Genomic DNA, 19,806 nt, shown 5'->3' on the forward strand with positions numbered 1-19,806 from the left:
CCAATCATTTATTTTTATTTTACTTTAAGTTCTGGGATACATGTGCAGAACGTGCAGGTTTGTTACATAGGTATACATGTATCATGGTGGTTTGCTTACTCATCAACCCAACATCCAGGTTTTAAGCCCCCAGTGCATTAGGTATTTGTCTTAATCCTCTCCCTCCCCTTGTCCCCAACCCCTCAACAGGCCCTGGTGTGTGATGTTCCCCTCCCTATGTCCATGTGTTCTCACTGTTCAACTCCCACTTATGAGTGAGAACATGCAATGTTAGGCTTAAGAGTTTTTTTAATTTCCCAAAATATCAACAAATTGAAACGTTACTACAAAGAAATAGAGAAATAAATTTCACAGACTGTCTTATTGTTTTTTAAGTTTGAATAGCTAATAGTGATTTCTTAAACAGCTATCATATTTTTTTTATTTTAAAGTTAGCCAAATGATCAGTGATTTTATAATACAGATAAACAATGCTTAGAAAAGGAACATGTGTTCTAGCAATTTCCATGCATTTCTGATTCTAATTACTTGTTTCTTTTGTTTTATGTTTATATTTTAAGTTTTGTGAGTACATAGCAGGTGTATATATTTATTTGGTACATGAGATGTTTTGATACAGGCATGCAATATGTAGTGAGCACATCATGGACAATGGGATATTCAACCCCTCAACCGTTTATTCTTTATGTTCCAAACAATACAATTATACTCTTTTAGTTATTTTAAAATGTACAATTAAATCATTATTGACTATAGTCCCCCCATTGTACTGTCAAATACTAGTCCTTACTCATTCTTTCTAACTAATTGTTTGTACCCATTCACTGTCCCCACCCCATTTCCACCTCCCCACCACCCTTCCCATCCTCTGGTAACCATCCTTCTACTCTCTATATCCATGAGTTCAATTGTTTTCCATTTTAAATCCCACAGATAAGTGAGAACATGCAACGTTTGTCTTTCTGTGTCTAATTTATTTCATTTAACATAATGACCTCCATTTCCAACAATGTTGTTGCAGATGACAGAATCTCATTCTTTTTGTGGCTGAATAGTATTCCATTGTGCATAGGTACCACATTTTATTTGTCCATTCATCTACTGATGGACACTTAGGTTGCTTCTAAATTTTGGCTATTGTGAATAATGCTGCAATAAACATGGGAGTGCGGATAGCTCTTCAATATACTGATTTATTTTCTTTTGGGTATATACCCAACAATGGGATTGCTATATTATATGGTAGCTCTATTTTTAGTTTTTTGAGGAACCTCCAAACTGTTCTCCATAGTGGTGGTACTAATTTACATTTCAACCAACAGTATACAAGGGTTCCTTTCTCTTCACAACCTTGTCAGCATTGGTTATTGCCTGTCTTTTGGATATAAGCCATTTTAATGAGTGTGAGATAATATGTCATTGTAATTTTGATTTTCATTTCTCTGGTTATCAATAATTCAATGATGTTGAGCACCTTTTAATATGCTTGTTTGCCATTTGTATGTATTCTTGATCTCTCCCAAGTCTCTAATTACTTGTTTCTTGTACCACTGTTTCCCTTTATTGTAGTCAGCGATTTGGTCAATCAACACTTTTTACTTATGGGTATCTGTTAACTATATTTCTAGGAATGGACCAAGAATTGAGAAATGTGTCCCAACCAGAAAGAACAAGACGTATGGAGGTGCAGGATTACTAAAAGCTTTGCTCCTATAGCCTTAGTTTTCTTCTGCAAGTTTGCTGCTTCCCAGTTGTCCTTGTGATAAAATTCAAAACCTCAAACTGATTTTTAAAAAGCCAACAGTATACTGCTTCCACTATGTCTACCTAAGGTTATTTGCCATTATTTGTAAAGAATTCTAGACTCTAGCCAAACCATTTGAGGCTTTAGTTTACATCCATGCCTTTGTTCATGCCTGTCTTTCCCTTATGATGTTCTTCTTATTCTCTAGCCAAATCTTCCAGAGTTCAACCGTAGTGTCGTACTTCATATGAAGTCTTTGCTGAGAATTCCCATATGTGGTCATTTCCTTCACTGATTTGTTTCAATAGTTGTGGTCATTATTATTATTTTTCTTTTGATACTGTTGCTGGATACTTTCTCAGATCCAATCTCTAATGTGTTGTTCTACCCTAGGAGGCTGACGAATATGGCAGCAGCATTGGGCTTGCTTCTCTATTGGCTTGGTCCTTCTGTTGGGAGGCATCAGCAGATCAATGGATGAGAGGAGAGTGAGTCAAGGGATGGCTAGGTTCCTTTACTCACAGCCCCAGCTCCTGTCAAGACGTCCTCTCCCTGCAGCTACTTCTCTAACTAGTCCCTCCCCTTAGCCTTTCAGGCCTTGAGGAGGAAAGCCTCCTCATCCTAGTTTGAATGAACTATTTATTGCAAGAACCATGACTGATTCAGAATATAATCTGTCCTTGAATAAAATAATTTCCCCTTTTGTGTTCTCATTTCATATCCCTGTCCCTTTATTCATTCCTATATTGTATCATACTATCATATAGCTACTTTGTATTATACTATGACATAAGTACCTTGTAAGTATAACATGCTATATTATAGTTCTTAAGTGTGTGGGCTTTGGGGCCAACTTACCTATGTCAGAAGTTCTGCCACTTATTAACATGTGATCCTAGACAAATTGTTTAACTTCTTTTCCATTCATTTTCTTTACTGGTAAAATAGGGACAATATTAGTACCCACCTCACAGAGTATTATGATAATTACATTGACTAATAGTTTTTATTTAAAACTTTTTTGTTCTTACTATGAAATGGGAAATGTTCTAAACACCTTACAAATATTAACTCTATTAATTCTCATAATGAATCTGAGAGGTAGAGACTCAGTATCTCCATTTCACAGTATTGGAAATGATACAGACAGCATTTAAGTAACATAGTGAAAATAGTAAACCTAATAAGTGGCAGCCAGTATGCAAATTCAGAAAGCCTGACTCAAGAGTTCATTCTTTTAACCAGTATGCAGTGATAGACTCTTTTGGCATATGGTATGCACTCAATAAACAACTATTGTTGTTGTTATTGGTATTACTTCCCATTGTATTATTACACAAAAAATAAGTGTTTATCAGTATTTTTTTTGCTAGATTATAAGTTCCTTGAAAAAATAAGACAAGTTTTATTTGTCTCTGTGTACTAGCTGAGTGCTTGGCAAATAGTTGCAGTTTAGTAAATGTTTCTAAAACAAATTATCAGTTGTTTCTTGCATATTTCCCAAGTCCATCCTAGCCTTGGAAACAACTAATACTTAGCTAAACCTAGAGATGTCATTTGAGATTTCAGCAGCCATCATTGTTGCTGAAGCCACAGGATCTCCTTTTAATCTCCAATTTCTTCCTCAGATGATTCACCACTTACACTTTATAGTTTCCCTACTTCATTTTTCCTGTAGTGACTTTTGTTCTCCAATAACCATTGATAGTGATGACAGTCCTACCTTGGAACCACTTCTAACTGTCCTGTTCTGCTTTCCCTGAGGCCAGATTTCCCCCTAAATAGATTTTTTAGCTTCATAACTGTTCCTTCCAGAAATTTGAAATGCATTTTCAGGAATTAAGCAAGATGAATTTGATTGACATCATTTAATTTGTGTTTAAATGTGTTCTTCCCATCAACAATTAACCAGTGCTTCAGCCAAGACACATAACTTTTATTCTCCACTAACCTTAGGGTTGAGGTCACAATCAGGTATGTAATTTGTGGAGCCCAGTGAAAAATGAAAACACAGGACCCTTGGTTAAAAAAATTATTAAGAATTTCAAGATGGCAACAGTAGAGCATGAAACCAAGTATGAATCCCTTCTAATGCAGATCCTTGTGTAACTAACTGCACAAGTTATACGTTCAAAAATCTAGTCCTGGTTGAGGTCTCTGTCTACCCAGGGCACTTCTCACTCAGAGAGGTGGAATAATCTTAACTTTCTGTCTTCCATCGTCTGGAAACTTGCCCCAAAGTTCGTTTTGCCATGTCTTTCAGCAAACCTAGTTGTTGTTTTCTGTAAAGGATTCCTGGTGGCTTGCTTTAGTTTCCTACAGTTCTTGAGCTACATGTGTTGAATGGAACTCCACAATTACCATGTAACACGTCTGAATACTCTTATTTTCCTCCAGTTAAGTTGTGCGCTCTTTGGAAATAATGGTCATGCACCTGCCTTAGTGATTTCTAAATAGAGGTAGTATGTAAAAATATATATTTACTTGAATTGCATCTTAAGAGGCCAGCCCGTGGGAGGCATGAAGAAACCTTTGTTACTAATTAATATTCAATAATTGACAGTTACACATTCATATAGTAGTGTCATGGAACCATCATGTTACGTGGACCTGAAGAGTTGATGAGAGGTTTAGGGTCTAGGAGGACAAAAGTGAGTGTATTAGTCAAGACCTGAGGTTTTATGTACCCAGACAGGATAAAATGGGACAATATTTTATTAGTGGAAATATCTGTGTAAAAGAAAATAAGGAGGAAGCCAGGGAATGTGCAAGAGACGTTAGATGAAGACGCAATTCTGACCCTGCAAGGAAAAGAGAGGGAGAGAAGGCTGGATGGAAGCATCCCAGTGTGCAGTCTAGTGGAAGGAAATTTTGGCAAAGCTTTTGGGAAGTCATTGAGGCAGAGCCAGGCAAAGGAGTCCCATGTCTCCCAAGGAAGGCTCTCTGCCTTAGTATTCCCACCACACCCAATCATTGGTGAGTTGCAGTCTGTGAGAAGCTTGGCTTTGGTGCAATGCAATCATGGATTTCAAAATGCAGTAACAGGAGTCCTCAGTCAGTTAAGACCCAATAATAGAAGGTCTGCATATTCTCATGGTGGCCACTTGGGTATGAGGAGCAGTGGTGTTTAAAACTATTTTGTATAATTTAAATAAAGGAAAGCTGAGGACTACTTAAGCTTGATTCCTTCAGAAGACTGTCTTTGGCCTTTATATTTCATGTGATATCTCTGCCATGTGCTCTGATAACTCTCCGTGTTTCCTCTACCATAATACCTCAGGTTATTGCAACTGCTTTCTCATTGCCTGTCATCACTCCTGGTTTGTTTTCTCTTTGAGAACAGGAATTATTTTCTCCTTCACTGCTACAGCCCCTGCACCTAGCTCAATGAGTGACACAACTGAAGCACTTAAAAAATTGCTGTAACTCAAATTTCGGGGATATTCTACAAAATACCTGGCCTCTATTGGTCAAAACTGTCACTGTTATAAAGTTCAAAGAAAGGCAAATAACTATTTCAACTTAAAAGAGACTAAGGAGATACGACAACTAAAAGCATGAGCCTGGACCAGACAAGGAAATAAAAATATAACTATAAAGCTCATTAATGGGTTAATTGTCATACTCTGAATATAGAATATGGATAAGATTATGGTACTAAAGCCATGCTAAATTTCCTGACTTTGAAACTGAGCTGAGGTTATTTAAGAGAATGTCTTTGCTATTAAGAAATAAAACCTAAAGTATTTAAGGGTAAAGGGTATGATATCTGCAAATTATTCTCAAATGATTCAGAAATATATATATATAAATTATTACATATACAGTTATATATCTGCACACACAGAGAGAATGATAAAATGATAAATGATTTAAAATAATGTGGCAAAATGTTAACAAATGGTGAATCTGGGTAAGGGGTACATGGGAGTTCTTTATCTTGCAAATATTCTGCAGGCTTGAAATTATGTAAAAATAAAATGTATCTTATAAAGTATTTATGCAGTGAATAAAGAACAAAAAAAGGATAACTGCAGTTAGAAGATGTTTATGAAGTTGGTTATGAAGATTCTTAAGAAGTTACCAATGGAGGTGCTGGTAGAACATTCAAAAAAGAAGTAGGGAAGGTTGGCCAAATAGGAAAATATCAATATCCAAGCCAGTATAAAATGGAAATGAGAAGTGAGGAAGTAAGTGGAAGACAATAAGGATGGTTTTCGATTTGGCCACTCTATTTGGAGAGGCATCCAAATGCAAGAATAGAAGCCAGAAGAAGATGCTCAGTGAGATGGTTGAAAGCTAGACAGATTACTAGCATCCCCACCAGTAAAACCCTTTCAGTAACTAGAAAGGCTGCAATTTAGTACCTCCCTGACTTCTATGCTTATTTTCTTCAATACATAAAATGGTTCCTTAAACTCTTTTACCTTCTGAATTCTTAATATTATTTTTTTGAAGTTGTAAATGAAGTAGCATCAGTTCTACATTGTTACATTTCAGCTTAATTCATATTTATTTACTGAAAATGGTAGCATTTGAAAATCATGGGCATTTATGCTATGTAGATTGTTGATTTTATAGAAAATATAAAATATGACAAGTTTGATTTTTAAAGTCTTTTCTTAGACATATAAGTACTAAATATTCAACTCAACATATAGTTTTTTTGTTTTGTTTTGTTTTGTTTTGTTTTGTTTTGTTTTGTTTTGTTTTTTGAGATGGAGTCTCGCTCTGTAGCCTAGGCTGGAGTGCAGTGGCACAATCTCAGCTCACTGCGAGCTCCGCCTCCCAGGTTCACGCCATTCTCCTGCCTCAGCCTCCCAAGCAGCTGGGACCACAGGTGCCCGCCACCAAGCCTGGCTAATTTTTTGTATTTTTAGTAGAAATGGGGTTTCACCATGTTAGCCAGGATGGTCTCGATCTCCTGACCTCGTGATCTGCCCGACTCAGCCTCCCAAAGTGCTGGGATTACAGGCGTGAGCCACCACGCCTGGCAACATATAGAGTTTTAATTTGAGTATTATTTAGATGGAATTCCATTTTAATAAATACAATAACAAATTGTAATTTTGTCTAAAAGCCTAAAATACCCTAGTTATAATACGTATGGTTTCACTGTTTAACTTCCTATTTCATAAGGTTGCTATTTATAACCACTTCACTCAACTCTGGGGGGATTAAAGATTAAAGACTTCTGATTCACTTTGTATTTGAAGAATTTTTTTTTTCCTCCATCTTTGCTCAGCTAGTGGAATCCATGATGAATTCTCATCTCCAAGGGGTAAGCTNTTTAGATGGAATTCCATTTTAATAAATACAATAACAAATTGTAATTTTGTCTAAAAGCCTAAAATACCCTAGTTATAATACGTATGGTTTCACTGTTTAACTTCCTATTTCATAAGGTTGCTATTTATAACCACTTCACTCAACTCTGGGGGGATTAAAGATTAAAGACTTCTGATTCACTTTGTATTTGAAGAATTTTTTTTTTCCTCCATCTTTGCTCAGCTAGTGGAATCCATGATGAATTCTCATCTCCAAGGGGTAAGCTGTTTTTAGTAAAGCCCAGTAGCTGACTTATGACTCCTTAGAAATAGCATTGATTCCTTCCTTCTCCTGTGTTTTGTTTCTTCTAGAATGATAGAATCCATGTAGACACAATCAATTATCATGCTTAGGTACTGGTAAGCATGTAATGATTTTAGTTTTGTTCACTTAAGTTATTTGTGTAACAACTATCTGGGATCATATCAGAGAAATAAATAAGCACAATTAGCATTCTACTTGTTTGTTATGACTAAAGCTAGGTTGAGGAAACAGAAAAGAACCAGAGGTCATATGAGGATGAAAATAATACTAGGAACAGCATGTTTGGGAGAGTAACATCTGATAGGGGTAGCAGATTGGGGGTAGAGAACAGAATTTGGTAGATGGATATTTTGGAGGCAAGTAGTTTGAATAATGATTAGATCTAAGGTGTTTTCTCATCTGTGGGTGGCTGGAAGGAATAGAGATGAAGGTGAGTTTATTTGAGAAGTTCTGGAATTATAAAACTAAGTTGTGAAGTCAAAGAAATTATAGTAGCAAGTAAATAGAATACACTAAAAGGAAACCAAATGAAAATAATCATTACTCTCACTATATATTTGTGTTCTTATTAGCAAGAAATTATTTTAACCACTGTTTTTATGGTGTCTTAATGAAAAAATACTGAAGTGAAGTGTATGCCATATTAAATCCCTCTATTTCTAGAAAGGGAATCAAAGGAGAAAATTCCCATTCTGCTATACTAAAAGACCACTAAGTAAAGAGCCTATTAGTGTATGATAAATCCCATAGCAATATACATTATTATTTTACAGCTTCTTTGTTGAAATGAATGTTTGTATGTGTTGACCAAAGAGTGGGATAAAAAGTTGAAATTTTGTTTTGAAATATTTTAGAAATGCATAGTTGTATTGCAGTTGTGAATCTCCTTAGATTTTTAAGGAGGCTGCTTCAAAAGATGTCATTAATAATCTTCTCAGGTGCTTACAAAGCATGTGTCTGTCAGCAGAATTAGAGAATCACCCAACTAGAGAACAGGTTTCACAATACCCTGAGACCTATTTTGTTCATTAGAGAGGAAAATGGCTTGTTTTGAGTCTAAGTTGACATGCTTGCTAATTTCAGCAATAAAAGTTGTTCATTATGGTCAGGTTTAATTTAGAGCCTGGTAAGGTTCAGATTAAAGTTGATCAAGTTACTTTTACAACAGATTTCTTAAATGAACTTTGAAATCTTAAAAGAAGGAAAAAAAGTATAGCAAACATTGAGTAATGTATCTAAAACTGAGAAGCAAAAAAACTGGTTATTTGAGGGTGAATTAATATCAAATCAAAGAAGAACAACCCAATAAAGATAATCTTTGTTATATAAAATTTCCAAGTATCAAAAAACACAATTTTTCATTTAAGATACACACTATACTGAACATATTTGTCCACTGCCACATGCATAGTGCCTAGAATAGTGCCCAGTGCTTAAAAATATTTATTAAAATGAATGGATGAGTAAATGAATTAATGTATTTTGCCAGCTCTGTGTATTTAAAGTTCTTTGTTAACTTTGAGGTGAAAATTTGACTTCATCTGAGATTTCTGGGTAAGTCCGTTTTAAAAATTCTATTGAACATATTCAAACATTTTAGGGTAGGCAATTCCAAAGCAACCTTTCAGCTTCCCATGTCACAGATGACCAGAGTTTCACATTCTAACACTGGGAAACATCTTATTTCATAAAATCTATCTGCTACTATATGGTTCCTATTTAAAATTTGTTCAGTACTCTCCAACTGACTTATGCCACTTACTTCAATAGCTGTCTTTGGCAGTTTGTTCCATATTTCAAACACTCTTTTGTATAAAGAAACCATAAAAGTTAGAAACCTGAAAATTGGATTTTTCTTCTGAGCAATCACAGCTTACAAATGTGGAAAATGTGTTAAAAGTTAGCCCCTCCAATTTTTCAATACAGAGAGTAGAAAGTGCCTGGAGTAGATGTACAATGTTTGGATAAGTTTGTTGCATTATTTTACTATTACCCAAAGCAATTGAGTTTAAATCACAAAGCCTGTCTCCCTACCTCTTCACAAAAGAAACACTATGTAATGATCAAAATTTGGCCTTTCCAAAACCAAAAATGATTAGAAAATCAGCAGGAGTCAAAGAACAGAGTAAATAACTAAGTTTCATATAAGTTTCAGATGCATTACTATCTACCACTTTCATCTCTTCATCTTCATTGGCTTCATGTGGTAGAACATCATATTTAAAATTATACAAACTTGCTGGCTTGTTTACTAGTGTGGTTGTTATTAAAAAAAATGAGAAAATGTAGATAAAACATCTGTCACATATTGCTTACAAACTAACAGTAAATATTACTTTTGTTTCCCCAATTAAAATAAAATTTATTGAGTTTTAGAACCAGAGTTAGTCAGATGCCTTTTTTTCATCAATTTCCTCATAAATATCTCTGCGATTTTGGTCCTTAAATCCAGAGAGACTAAGATGACAGAGACAATAGACACTGAAGAAAGGGAAGAATATCTTAATGGTTTACATTACTACCTGTAAATATTAAAAAATTGTTGACTTTGTTATATTTTGTATTTTTATTTAAAATAGTGCATATTAAAGTCCATTTACATAAATACAGGGAAATAGGAATACAACCTCCCCTAAGCCTGATGCTCTCCAAACCCTGCCTAATATCATAAAGTTAATTAGATAATTTATTTAAAATCGGCAAGATTTGCAGCGCCCTTTCCCACTAATGTTAATTAAGTTCTGGGGTGAGGCAAAAAGGTTTGGTGATTCTTTGGACAGGCCGCTTAGGAGAAAAAGCTGATTTAGGCTCCAATCTAGCTTCCACCTTTTTCGTTTGACAGGTGAGGAATGCTCAGGGGGTAGGGTAGCGGTGAAGTTAAATAAGTAATATCTCTTAAAATTGGTTCTGTGCTTTTTCGTTTTTAAAAATAAATATATTCCCAAAATTTTGACATCACACCAGCACAATGATATTGTAGTATAAATAAGCTATCTATCTTTTAAATACATTGTCGTAATTCAGAATGAACATTTCTTACTCCAAGGCACTCTTACAGTGGTTTAAGTAATCCGAGGTACTCTGGAATGACTCCATATGAGCCTTTAAATAAAGAAGAAAATCTATAATCAAGATTTTCATTTGAAATATTTTGATATCTAAGAATGAAACATATTTCCTGTTAAATTGTTTTCTATAAACCCTTACACAGTGACATCTTTTTTATTTCTAAAAGTGTTTTGGCTGGTCTTACAACTGTATTTTACTTTGTATTATGTAAAAGGAATACACAACACTGAAGAACCCCGATACTAAGCGGTATTTGTTCTTACAGGCAACAGTGCAGGATTTGGAACAGAGGCGCCCCCAGTTGGAAGAACTCATTACTGCTGCCCAGAATTTGAAAAACAAGACCAGCAATCAAGAGGCTAGAACAATCATTACGGATCGAAGTAAGTTTTCTAACAAGTATGGGACACTCAAAGCAAGATGCATGCGAAGTTTCAATAACAACTTAAGTTCATATACCCCCTTCACATTTATAAACCTAATGTGAAATAATTGTAAATGATAACAATTGTGCTGAGATTTTCAGTCCATAATGTTACCTTTTAATAACTGAATGTAATTGCATTGAATAGAAGAAATACATTTTTAAATCAATTCAGGGCTTATATAGTTGCAAAGCATGCAGTGATGGGTGTGGTGACCACAGTGTGGCAGAACATTTGTTCTTTAGTTGTCATCTGGGCTGGCATCCATGGAGATGCTAGTCTCTCCCTCATATCCTTGGTTGTTGGTCTAAGCAGGCAGTGACTTCTTCCTGGGCCACCTTTCATTCCCGTCTGCAGTGACTTTCAGATCTGGATATGTCTCTGCTACTTTGATGCCCCCATTTTTTAATATCAAAAATCATCGTACTGTATCTTATGCCATACTAGGGTGGGCAGGAACTTTGGTAAGACCCATCTGACTAGATGCTGTGCATATTCTTTTCTTCTGACATACACTCCTATGTGTTTAATGGGGAGTGATTCACAGTGATTGTGTGTTGTGTCAGTGGGTTTCCATGGGGTCAGGAAGAGTGATAGAGGAAGGAGCAGGAGAAACTCGCCACCCGGTTTCCCTCAGAGATTCTCCTCAGAAATGAGGTCCAGGTCAGCTCTGCTTTCAGGTTCTCTCAGATCTCTCTAGGTTTCCTCACTTCTCTCTACCTTCCTTCCCTCCAGGGGCACACACTGGTATTGAATTGTCTTGCTTCCTCCGCAATATCCCCTCATTTTCCTTCCTATAACCCAAGGAATCCTTTGTAGTGCAGGAAGGAGGAAAACCTTTCAGCCATCTTTTTTTTCTGTCTTTGAAATCTTTTGTCTTTTACCAGGCCTAGACTTTTGAAACTCGGAAACCATGAGAATCTACGTCTTCATAATTTATATTCTGCTATGTTAACCCTTCCCCAAGGAAATGACTAGTTGTCAATATGTTGGGGAAAGTGAAAGAGTAACCAGAGTAAAAGGTTAATATTTTAAAATATTATTAGTCATACTTCCACATATTGGGTAAATACTTATTGATAATAGCTAGTATTTATTCAGTACCTCATAAGCATTAGATAGTGTGTGCATGTGTGTGTGTTTCTGTTTGTGTGTAAAAAATCTTTACAGAATCTTGTGAGCTATATTTTATAATCCCCATTTTACAGATGAGAAAACAAGTTCCAAGATCAGTTATTCAAATTGCTGAAGTTTACAAAACAAGCAAAGAACAGAGCTTGGAATTTGTAAATGTCTCTTTCAGGCTTGAAAATCTGTGCTCTTTCTAGTATGTTTACCATTTCCCATCTTGTTTTGTTGCTTTTGTTAATGACCTTAATCATTGGACTAAGACTAAATACTTCTTTTGTCTGCAATTATGTATGTTTTGATTCACTTCCTAAAGACATGTCTTCTTTCAGTTGTTGGGATTGCTAATTAACATAGGCTGTTCTTGGTTTTGAAATTTTAACTCTTCATTGTTCCTTAAACAATGACTGTGGATGTATGCTAATGTATTATTTTAGTAACACTAGCCACTATAACAGGTAATCTCCCAAATCTTGGAGTCTTACTGCGGTAGAAATTTCTTTATTTTAGTGTAGTCCAAAATAAGCAGCCCTCTTTGAAGTCATTCAGGAACCCAAACTCCTTCCATCTTTTGTGTTCAGAGCATAAGACTCATACGCATTTAATGGGCAGATGAAGAAAGTATTACTCATGAAAATTTGTCGTGAGCCAGGCCTGGAAATGGTGTGTGTTAATTTTGTTCATATTCTGTTGGATGGACCTTGTCACATGGTCACACCTAACTGCGAGGAAAGTATGGGAATAGTGTACACTGTTGAGCCTAGGAAGAGGAACAGAGTTGGTAAGAAACTAGTCAACCTCTGCATAGCTAATTTGAACAAGAAAGAATGCACTTATATTCTATAAGTTTGTGTAAATTATAGGATGTCATATGTATAACTTGCAAGGCAAGAGCAAAATTGCCTTGTAATGACCAACATAGATAGCTGTACAATCGATTTAGCAGAGCATTCCTCCACCATACTGGAGCCTTGAGGGTTCTCCAACAGGTTGGAACACACTGACCCAAAAGAGTGAATCTTAGTGAGTGATTTGCTCAATATGAGACTGAATTCCCATTACACAGATAAGTGATCAGTTTCTTGCCTGAGAAATATGGAAATTTGGCAATGATGTTTATGCAAATCTGAACATACTATACAGAGAGTCGTTTGTTATTTTACTAATGAAAAATAACTTCAATTTTTTCCCTAAGAGGAAAATCACATGAATGTATTATACAGTATTTGTTCAACATTGTCTGAACATTTTCCATTATCCCCTGCATTTTTTTGATATTGCATTGACTTTTTCATGATAGAGATTAAAAATGAATGACCAGAGGGCAAGTTTGTATCTCTCTGCCAATATTCAGTGATTTGAATAGTTCTTCTTTTCTAAGCTTTTGTGTTTTAGGAATGAATACCTTTATGAATATTGGCAGCATAGTGGAAAGACTCTAATCCAAATGGTCCAAGCAAGCATTTTCTTAAAAGCAAGTATCTGTCGAGACGTGTCATATTGCTTATTAAGAGCCTAAGCTGGAATCTTAGTTCCAAATATGCCTGGAGCCTCTAAATGGTACCAGGATATTCTGACAAGATATGTTTATCTAAACAATGTCATTTGCAGCCCTGCTACACTTCGGTTTATCTCTCCATTTGAAATCTATAAAATGGGATGGAAATTCAATACTCATAAACTTTCAATCGTATTCAAAATAGAATTTTCTTAGTAAAGATTTGGTTTTCAGGGAAAGGACAGAAATAAAATACTTGCTCATAAAATTGTGTTTTCTCATTTGATGATTTTGGTCTTCCTTTTTATTGCCATGAAACTTCTAGAAATACTCAAAAAGAAATCAGCTAAATAAAGAAAAAAATAGTTAATATATGTATGTAATACTATATTGAAACATTTTTCTTTCTTTGGTAAATCCCATTTCATAACTCTGAACAGTTGGGAAAATCTATACATAGTTATTGCAGTCTATCAAGAGAAAAGTTCGGTACAAAGCTATTTCTGTCTACTAGAAATATTCATGTTAAAATTCAAGTAATTGGGTGTGCAAGCCACCACCATGTTTTACTATATGAAACTATTACCATGGTATCTGTTGTATTCAGGTAATTATATTGATGGAAATCATGAGGTAATAATCTAGGTAAGAGAATACATTTTATCTAAATGCGATCAAATGAAAAATTCTCCCTCTTTCTAATGTTCAAATTGCTGATTTTTCTTTAACTCTTTGGTTTCTGAATTTGTCAATCATTCCTGGTCATTTTCTTCTGCAAAAGGGCTGGGTCAGGGGACCAAAAGTAGGTAAGGTTAGAAGAATTTAAATTTTCTTCCTTGGAGGCGTCTGAATTATATGAAACTCTTGTTCATGTCTATTAATACTGCAAAGCATAATACCATAATACCTTGCATAGCACTGAAGAGGATTTGGAAAGAAAGAACGGCTTCCTTTTATCATTCTGTTTATTTCACAAATAATATTGGTGAATGCCGTTCCTGTAACATTTGGATTTAAGAGCCTTGTTTCTGTAGCTTCTCCCTCTGTAACCCCCACCATTACCATTTCAGGGTTACACAGCAATAGCACGCATTACTTTAAAAGACAGGCTGCCTAGACTGGCCACTTGTTAGTTTTGTAACCTTGAACAAATGACTAATCTCAGTAAACTATCTGCTCTTAGTTTCCTTCTCTGTAAAATAGGCTCACTTATAGCTATCTCATGGGTCGGGAGGATTAGATGAAATAATTAATGTAGAACACTGAGATCAGAGTTGTAGTAAAAGCTCAGTGAATGTTGGCATTTGTTATTTTAACTATACTCTATTGGGGTGCTTTGAATGTTTAGTGCAAAATATTTAATGAGCTTTTTGGTAGCTGTTTAGTTATTTCACCCCACCCCCCACCACCCCAAAAAGAGAGATTTAAAAGGCAGACAGGAGAAGGTTGCTTTGGAAAAGATGGAATAAGACATGGAAATAGAATTAAACAAATATTTGGGAAAGCCTTTTGTGGGAAATACTGCAAAATTTTTATTATTCTCTATAAATTTAGTAGCTAGATATTACTATTCTCATTTTAGAGACAGAAAACTGAGACTCAGAGAGCTTACGTAACTTGTCTAGGGTCTTAGGAAGATGACAAGTGAGGAAGTAGAATTCAAGCCCATGTCTATATGATTTTAAAGCCTGAGACACATCAAATGGAAAAGGCTGGTTAGTCAAAAAAATAGGAAGATATATTTATCTGACAACTTAAAATATTAGGACTAACCTCAGGTTATTATAGTCTTGATATACATTTTTTGCTGCTCCTATTGATACTTTTGACTTCTATGTATTTGAGTGTCTAACCAAAGGATTGTCTTTTGCATGTGTTGGAGATGTACAGACTAGTGGACCCCAATGATCTATTAGCTGTGTAACCTTAGCCAAGTTAATTCTCTTTCCTAAACTGTGGTTCTCTCATCTGTCATGTGGAGCTAATAATAGTACTTATGCTGGTAGGGTAATTAAGAAAGTAAAATTACTGCTGTTTCTAAAGTAAATGTGTGGCACATATTAGATGCTCATTAAATGGTACATATTGTTATGATGAGATGGATTTGGTACAGAGAGAACCGGAGATGGGAAGAATATGAAGGGTGTATAATGTGGCCTTTTAAACCAAGGGAAGGACTTCTGAAACAGAATTCCAAGTTTTAAGAGGAAGTTGTTTATTTTCGAATTATTTTTTCANAGCTAATAATAGTACTTATGCTGGTAGGGTAATTAAGAAAGTAAAATTACTGCTGTTTCTAAAGTAAATGTGTGGCACATATTAGATGCTCATTAAATGGTACATATTGTTATGATGAGATGGATTTGGTACAGAGAGAACCGGAGATGGGAAGAATATGAAGGGTGTATAATGTGGCCTTTTAAACCAAGGGAAGGACTTCTGAAACAGAATTCCAAGTTTTAAGAGGGAGTTGTTTATTTTGGAATTATTTTTTCAGCTAAGGATTTTTCAACCCAGTCCAGAATTCTTAGAGAAATTTAGTGATAGCTCATAAATTTTAAGAAAAAGAGTTCACATTATATTGCATAAAGAATGGGTATATAGGGCCATAGAAGGGGAGAATGTTCTTCTGTATGAGAATAAAAAAAACTCTCACATGATTTTGAATTAACTGACAGTTTTATCGCAGCTTTGTCAACCCATCATTCATTGCTGCAACCAAATGTATGAAATCCTTCATGGCGAAATAAAAGGCTCTGTTGTTCTCCACATTTTATGAAATCTCTGTTGCTAACGAAATGCCAGCCAATATCTTCCTCTCAGGTATTGTCTATTAGAGAGTTGCTTATTTTAGAAGAAGTGGAGTCAACCATATAAATTTCCTCCTTTTGACATCTAGCACCTGCTGTCAACCTGTTATAGCTACAAGCAGCTCTCAAAATTTACATCCACTAGGATGCCGCTGGCAACCAAAGAGTTCAGTTCAGTTCAGCAAACATTTGAATGCTTACTCTGTGCTATCTAACATCATAGATGGTAGAGGGGATACAAGAAAAAAGTAAGATTCAGCCTTTGTCTTTAAAGAGCTCACAATCAAATGTGGGTACTTGGACAAGTATATTTAGGCAAGGCAGTTTAGGATAGGTCCTTCAGTAGAGCAGTATTACAAAATGTTGAGAGAAAACTAGAGGAGGAGTTTTAAATGAGGGCTTAGTGGAATGCTTCCAGGAGGAGGCTGAATTTGACCTGGTCATGAATAAGACTTTGAAAAGCAGAAGGAAGCTGGAGAGGGAAGGGTATTTCAGGAATTGATGACAAGAGAGTTCGTAATTAAACCTGTTAACAGTGGGGGTGGAAGAGGAATATCAGCATGAGAGTGTGTGTGTGTGTGTGTGTGTGTATGTGTGTGTGTGTGTGTGTGTGTTGTGGAGGATAAGGGAGTAAATGAAGTCAGTGAGACCAGTTAGGCAAGAGAGCCCAAGCTGGAGCAGTGACCATGGAGTAAAAAGAAAGAAGTGAAATTGAGACATAAGGTGGAGCTAGAATTAACAGGATTTTGACATTGATTGCATGTATGAAACTGTCAATCTAAGAGAAGGCCTGCCTCTAAGAGTTGGAGATTGAGTTCTTTGGAAGATTAATGTCGTAACCAGAGACAAACTCAGGACAAGGAGTTGATTATGGGAGACAAAGTAATGTGCTTAACGTGAAGCTATATGACCATACTGAGATTTTAAAGAAATGGTTGAAAACATGGACATTGTAGGAGTCGATGTTACTTTTGGACATGAATTTGAAAGTTACCTGGAGTGGCCGAGCTTGCACAGAGAAAGGGTACCTGGTGCAAAGAAAAGTGAACTTAGGAAAAAGCCTAGAGGTTGGTTTACATTTAAGAAATTTGAGAAGAGGTAGCACCACCCACCCCTACGCAGCCCCCAACCCTGCCAACTTACAATATAGGTGCATTTAGACACACACTGAATAATACTTTTTTTTTTCTTTTTGAGACAGAGTCCCGCTCCATTGCCCAGGCTGGAGTGCAGTGGTGCCATCTTCGCTCACTGCAACTCCACTTCCCAGATTCAAGTGATTATCTTGCCTTATCCTCCAGAGTAGCTGGGATTACAGGCTCCCACCACCATGCCCAGCTAATTTTTTTGTATTTCTAGTAGAGATGTGGTTTCATCATGTTGACCAGACTGGTCTCAAACTCTTGACTTCAGGTAATCTGCCTGCCTCCCAGAATGCTGGGATTACAGATCTGAGCCACCATGCCCGGCCTGAATAATGAATTTATAGGTGCCACCCTGTATGGTTTCCTTTTTCTGCTACTGTACAACCATTCAAGTAACATAAGTTTCATCCTAGTTCTTAATGATACTATGAATAATGTACAGAAACTCTTTAGCTGAAGGTTAAAGATTGTTGTGTTTAGGTAGATCAGGTTTCTGAGGCAGCCGTCAGTATACCAGGGAAAGTAGCCATTACTATTTGCCTTGTAGGTCTGATGAATGCTTTAGCTTTTTATTTTTTATATGTCTAAGTTACTCTAAAAATTCTTATGGAAGAATAAAGAGATAGTGAAAGACAATCTTATGAGAAATTTTAATAAGAATTGAAATACAGGCCGGGCACGGTGGCTCACTCCTGTAATCCCAGCACTTTGGGAGGCTGAAGCGATGGATCACCTGAGGTCAGGAGTTTGAAACCAGCCTGGCTGACATGGTGAAACCCCATCTCTACTAAAAATATAAAAAAATTAGCCAGGCATGGTGGCGGGCATCTGTAATCCCAGCTACTTGGGAGGTCGAGGCAGGATAATTGCTTGAACCCAGGAGGCGGAGGTTGCACTGAGCCGAGATCATGCCATTGCATTCTAGCCTGGGCAACAAGAGTGAAACTCCATCTTAAATAAATAATAAATAATAAAAAAGAAATGCAACAAACTTTTTGTATCAAATAAATTTTGGTGCACAAGCATCACAAATGACATAATATATCTATCCCACATCCTTTAGCAAAACAGGATTGTTAAAATTCTTACAGCTAAATATTATGTGGTGAAGTTCTTCCTGTTGAATAATTAAGTGGATTAAAATATCATATTTCCTTTCTGTCATTAGAAATATACTGTGCATTAATCAGTCCTTGTGCCTGAGAATATTTATCTAGGTTATCATCATCTGAAAACTCACAGTCCAATATTTAACCTGTATTATCAATTTCACCATTATCATTAGAGTTTAGAATGCTGCTTTCTCTCTCTTTGCATCTATCTTCTGTTGTATCTAATAATTTGTGTGTGTGTGTAGATATATATATATATAGAGAGAGAGAGATTGGTAATAATACTAATATATATAATAATATTGTGTATATATACACACATACAGAAAGAGAGATTGATTTTAAGCCATTAACTCATATGATTGTGGGAGCTGAAAAGTCAAAAATCTGTAGGACAGCCTGGCAGGATGGAGACCAAGGGAAGAGTTGATGTTGCAATCTTGAGTCCAGAGGTAATCTGAAAGCAGAATTCCTTCCTTTTCTGGGGACTTCAATCTTTTCTCTTAAGGACTTCAAAATTGATTAGAGAAGGCCCACCCACAGTATGGAGGGTAATCTGCTTTACTCAAAGTCTGCCGATTGAAATGTTAATCACATCTAAAAAATACCTTCACAGCAACATCTAGATTGGTGTTTGACCAAACAACTTGGAACCATAGCCTACCCAAGTTAACACATACAATTAACCATCATCAACCATCATCATGAGGTTCATAATGTCATGTGTTTCTTCACATATAAATCTCATGGTTCTTTTATTTTCTAGTAGTACCTAGTTAATAAGGTACTTGGAAATATATGTTAAATAATAGAAATGGTCTTTAATATCTTAATAAATTTCAGAGTTCTATCAGAGTAATTATAACTTGTATATAAAACTTACATATAAAAAACAAGTATGCTTTTCTTCCTATAAGTCATGTTAATACTAATTATCTGTCATGAAATGAATGTTTTCCATTTTCATAAATGTATTTCATTTTAAATTGTTTAAGATGATTAATATCAAAATATATTTGAATAGGATTTAAAATCCAAATTACCTGTTACGATTATATTTAATTATAATCTTTCAAGTGAGTTTATAATAGGAAAAATATTTTTTATTAAAGTGATGTACCATAATTATGAACATAAATAGTGTTTTCTAATTATTTATGTCTTATTATGTTTCTTTTTAAGGGGAAAGATCTGGGTTAACAAATGTTTTCTTCATCCAATTTGAAAATTAAACATAATAAACATAACTATTAAATAAATAAACCAGTTGAAAATAGTTTTTC

General features: G+C 35.5%; 1 protein-coding gene across 1 annotated transcript in view; it reads left to right on the forward strand.

Annotated features, from left to right (window-relative positions):
- Positions 1–7,760: 7,760 nt before the first annotated feature.
- LOC108520814 (dystrophin-like) overlaps positions 7,761–19,806 on the forward strand; it is a gene marked incomplete at its 3' end in the record, with an annotated part of 50,186 nt that continues 38,140 nt past the window's right edge. Inside the window, exons 1-2 of the mRNA XM_017860358.1 lie at positions 7,761–7,766; positions 10,671–10,788. Of these exons, the coding sequence (XP_017715847.1) occupies positions 7,761–7,766; positions 10,671–10,788 (124 nt within the window). The remainder of the gene's footprint in view (positions 7,767–10,670; positions 10,789–19,806) is intronic.

Source organism: Rhinopithecus bieti, unplaced genomic scaffold (assembly GCF_001698545.2).
Source record: "Rhinopithecus bieti isolate Rb0 unplaced genomic scaffold, ASM169854v2 scaffold_55202, whole genome shotgun sequence".
Lineage (NCBI taxonomy): Eukaryota > Metazoa > Chordata > Mammalia > Primates > Cercopithecidae > Rhinopithecus > Rhinopithecus bieti.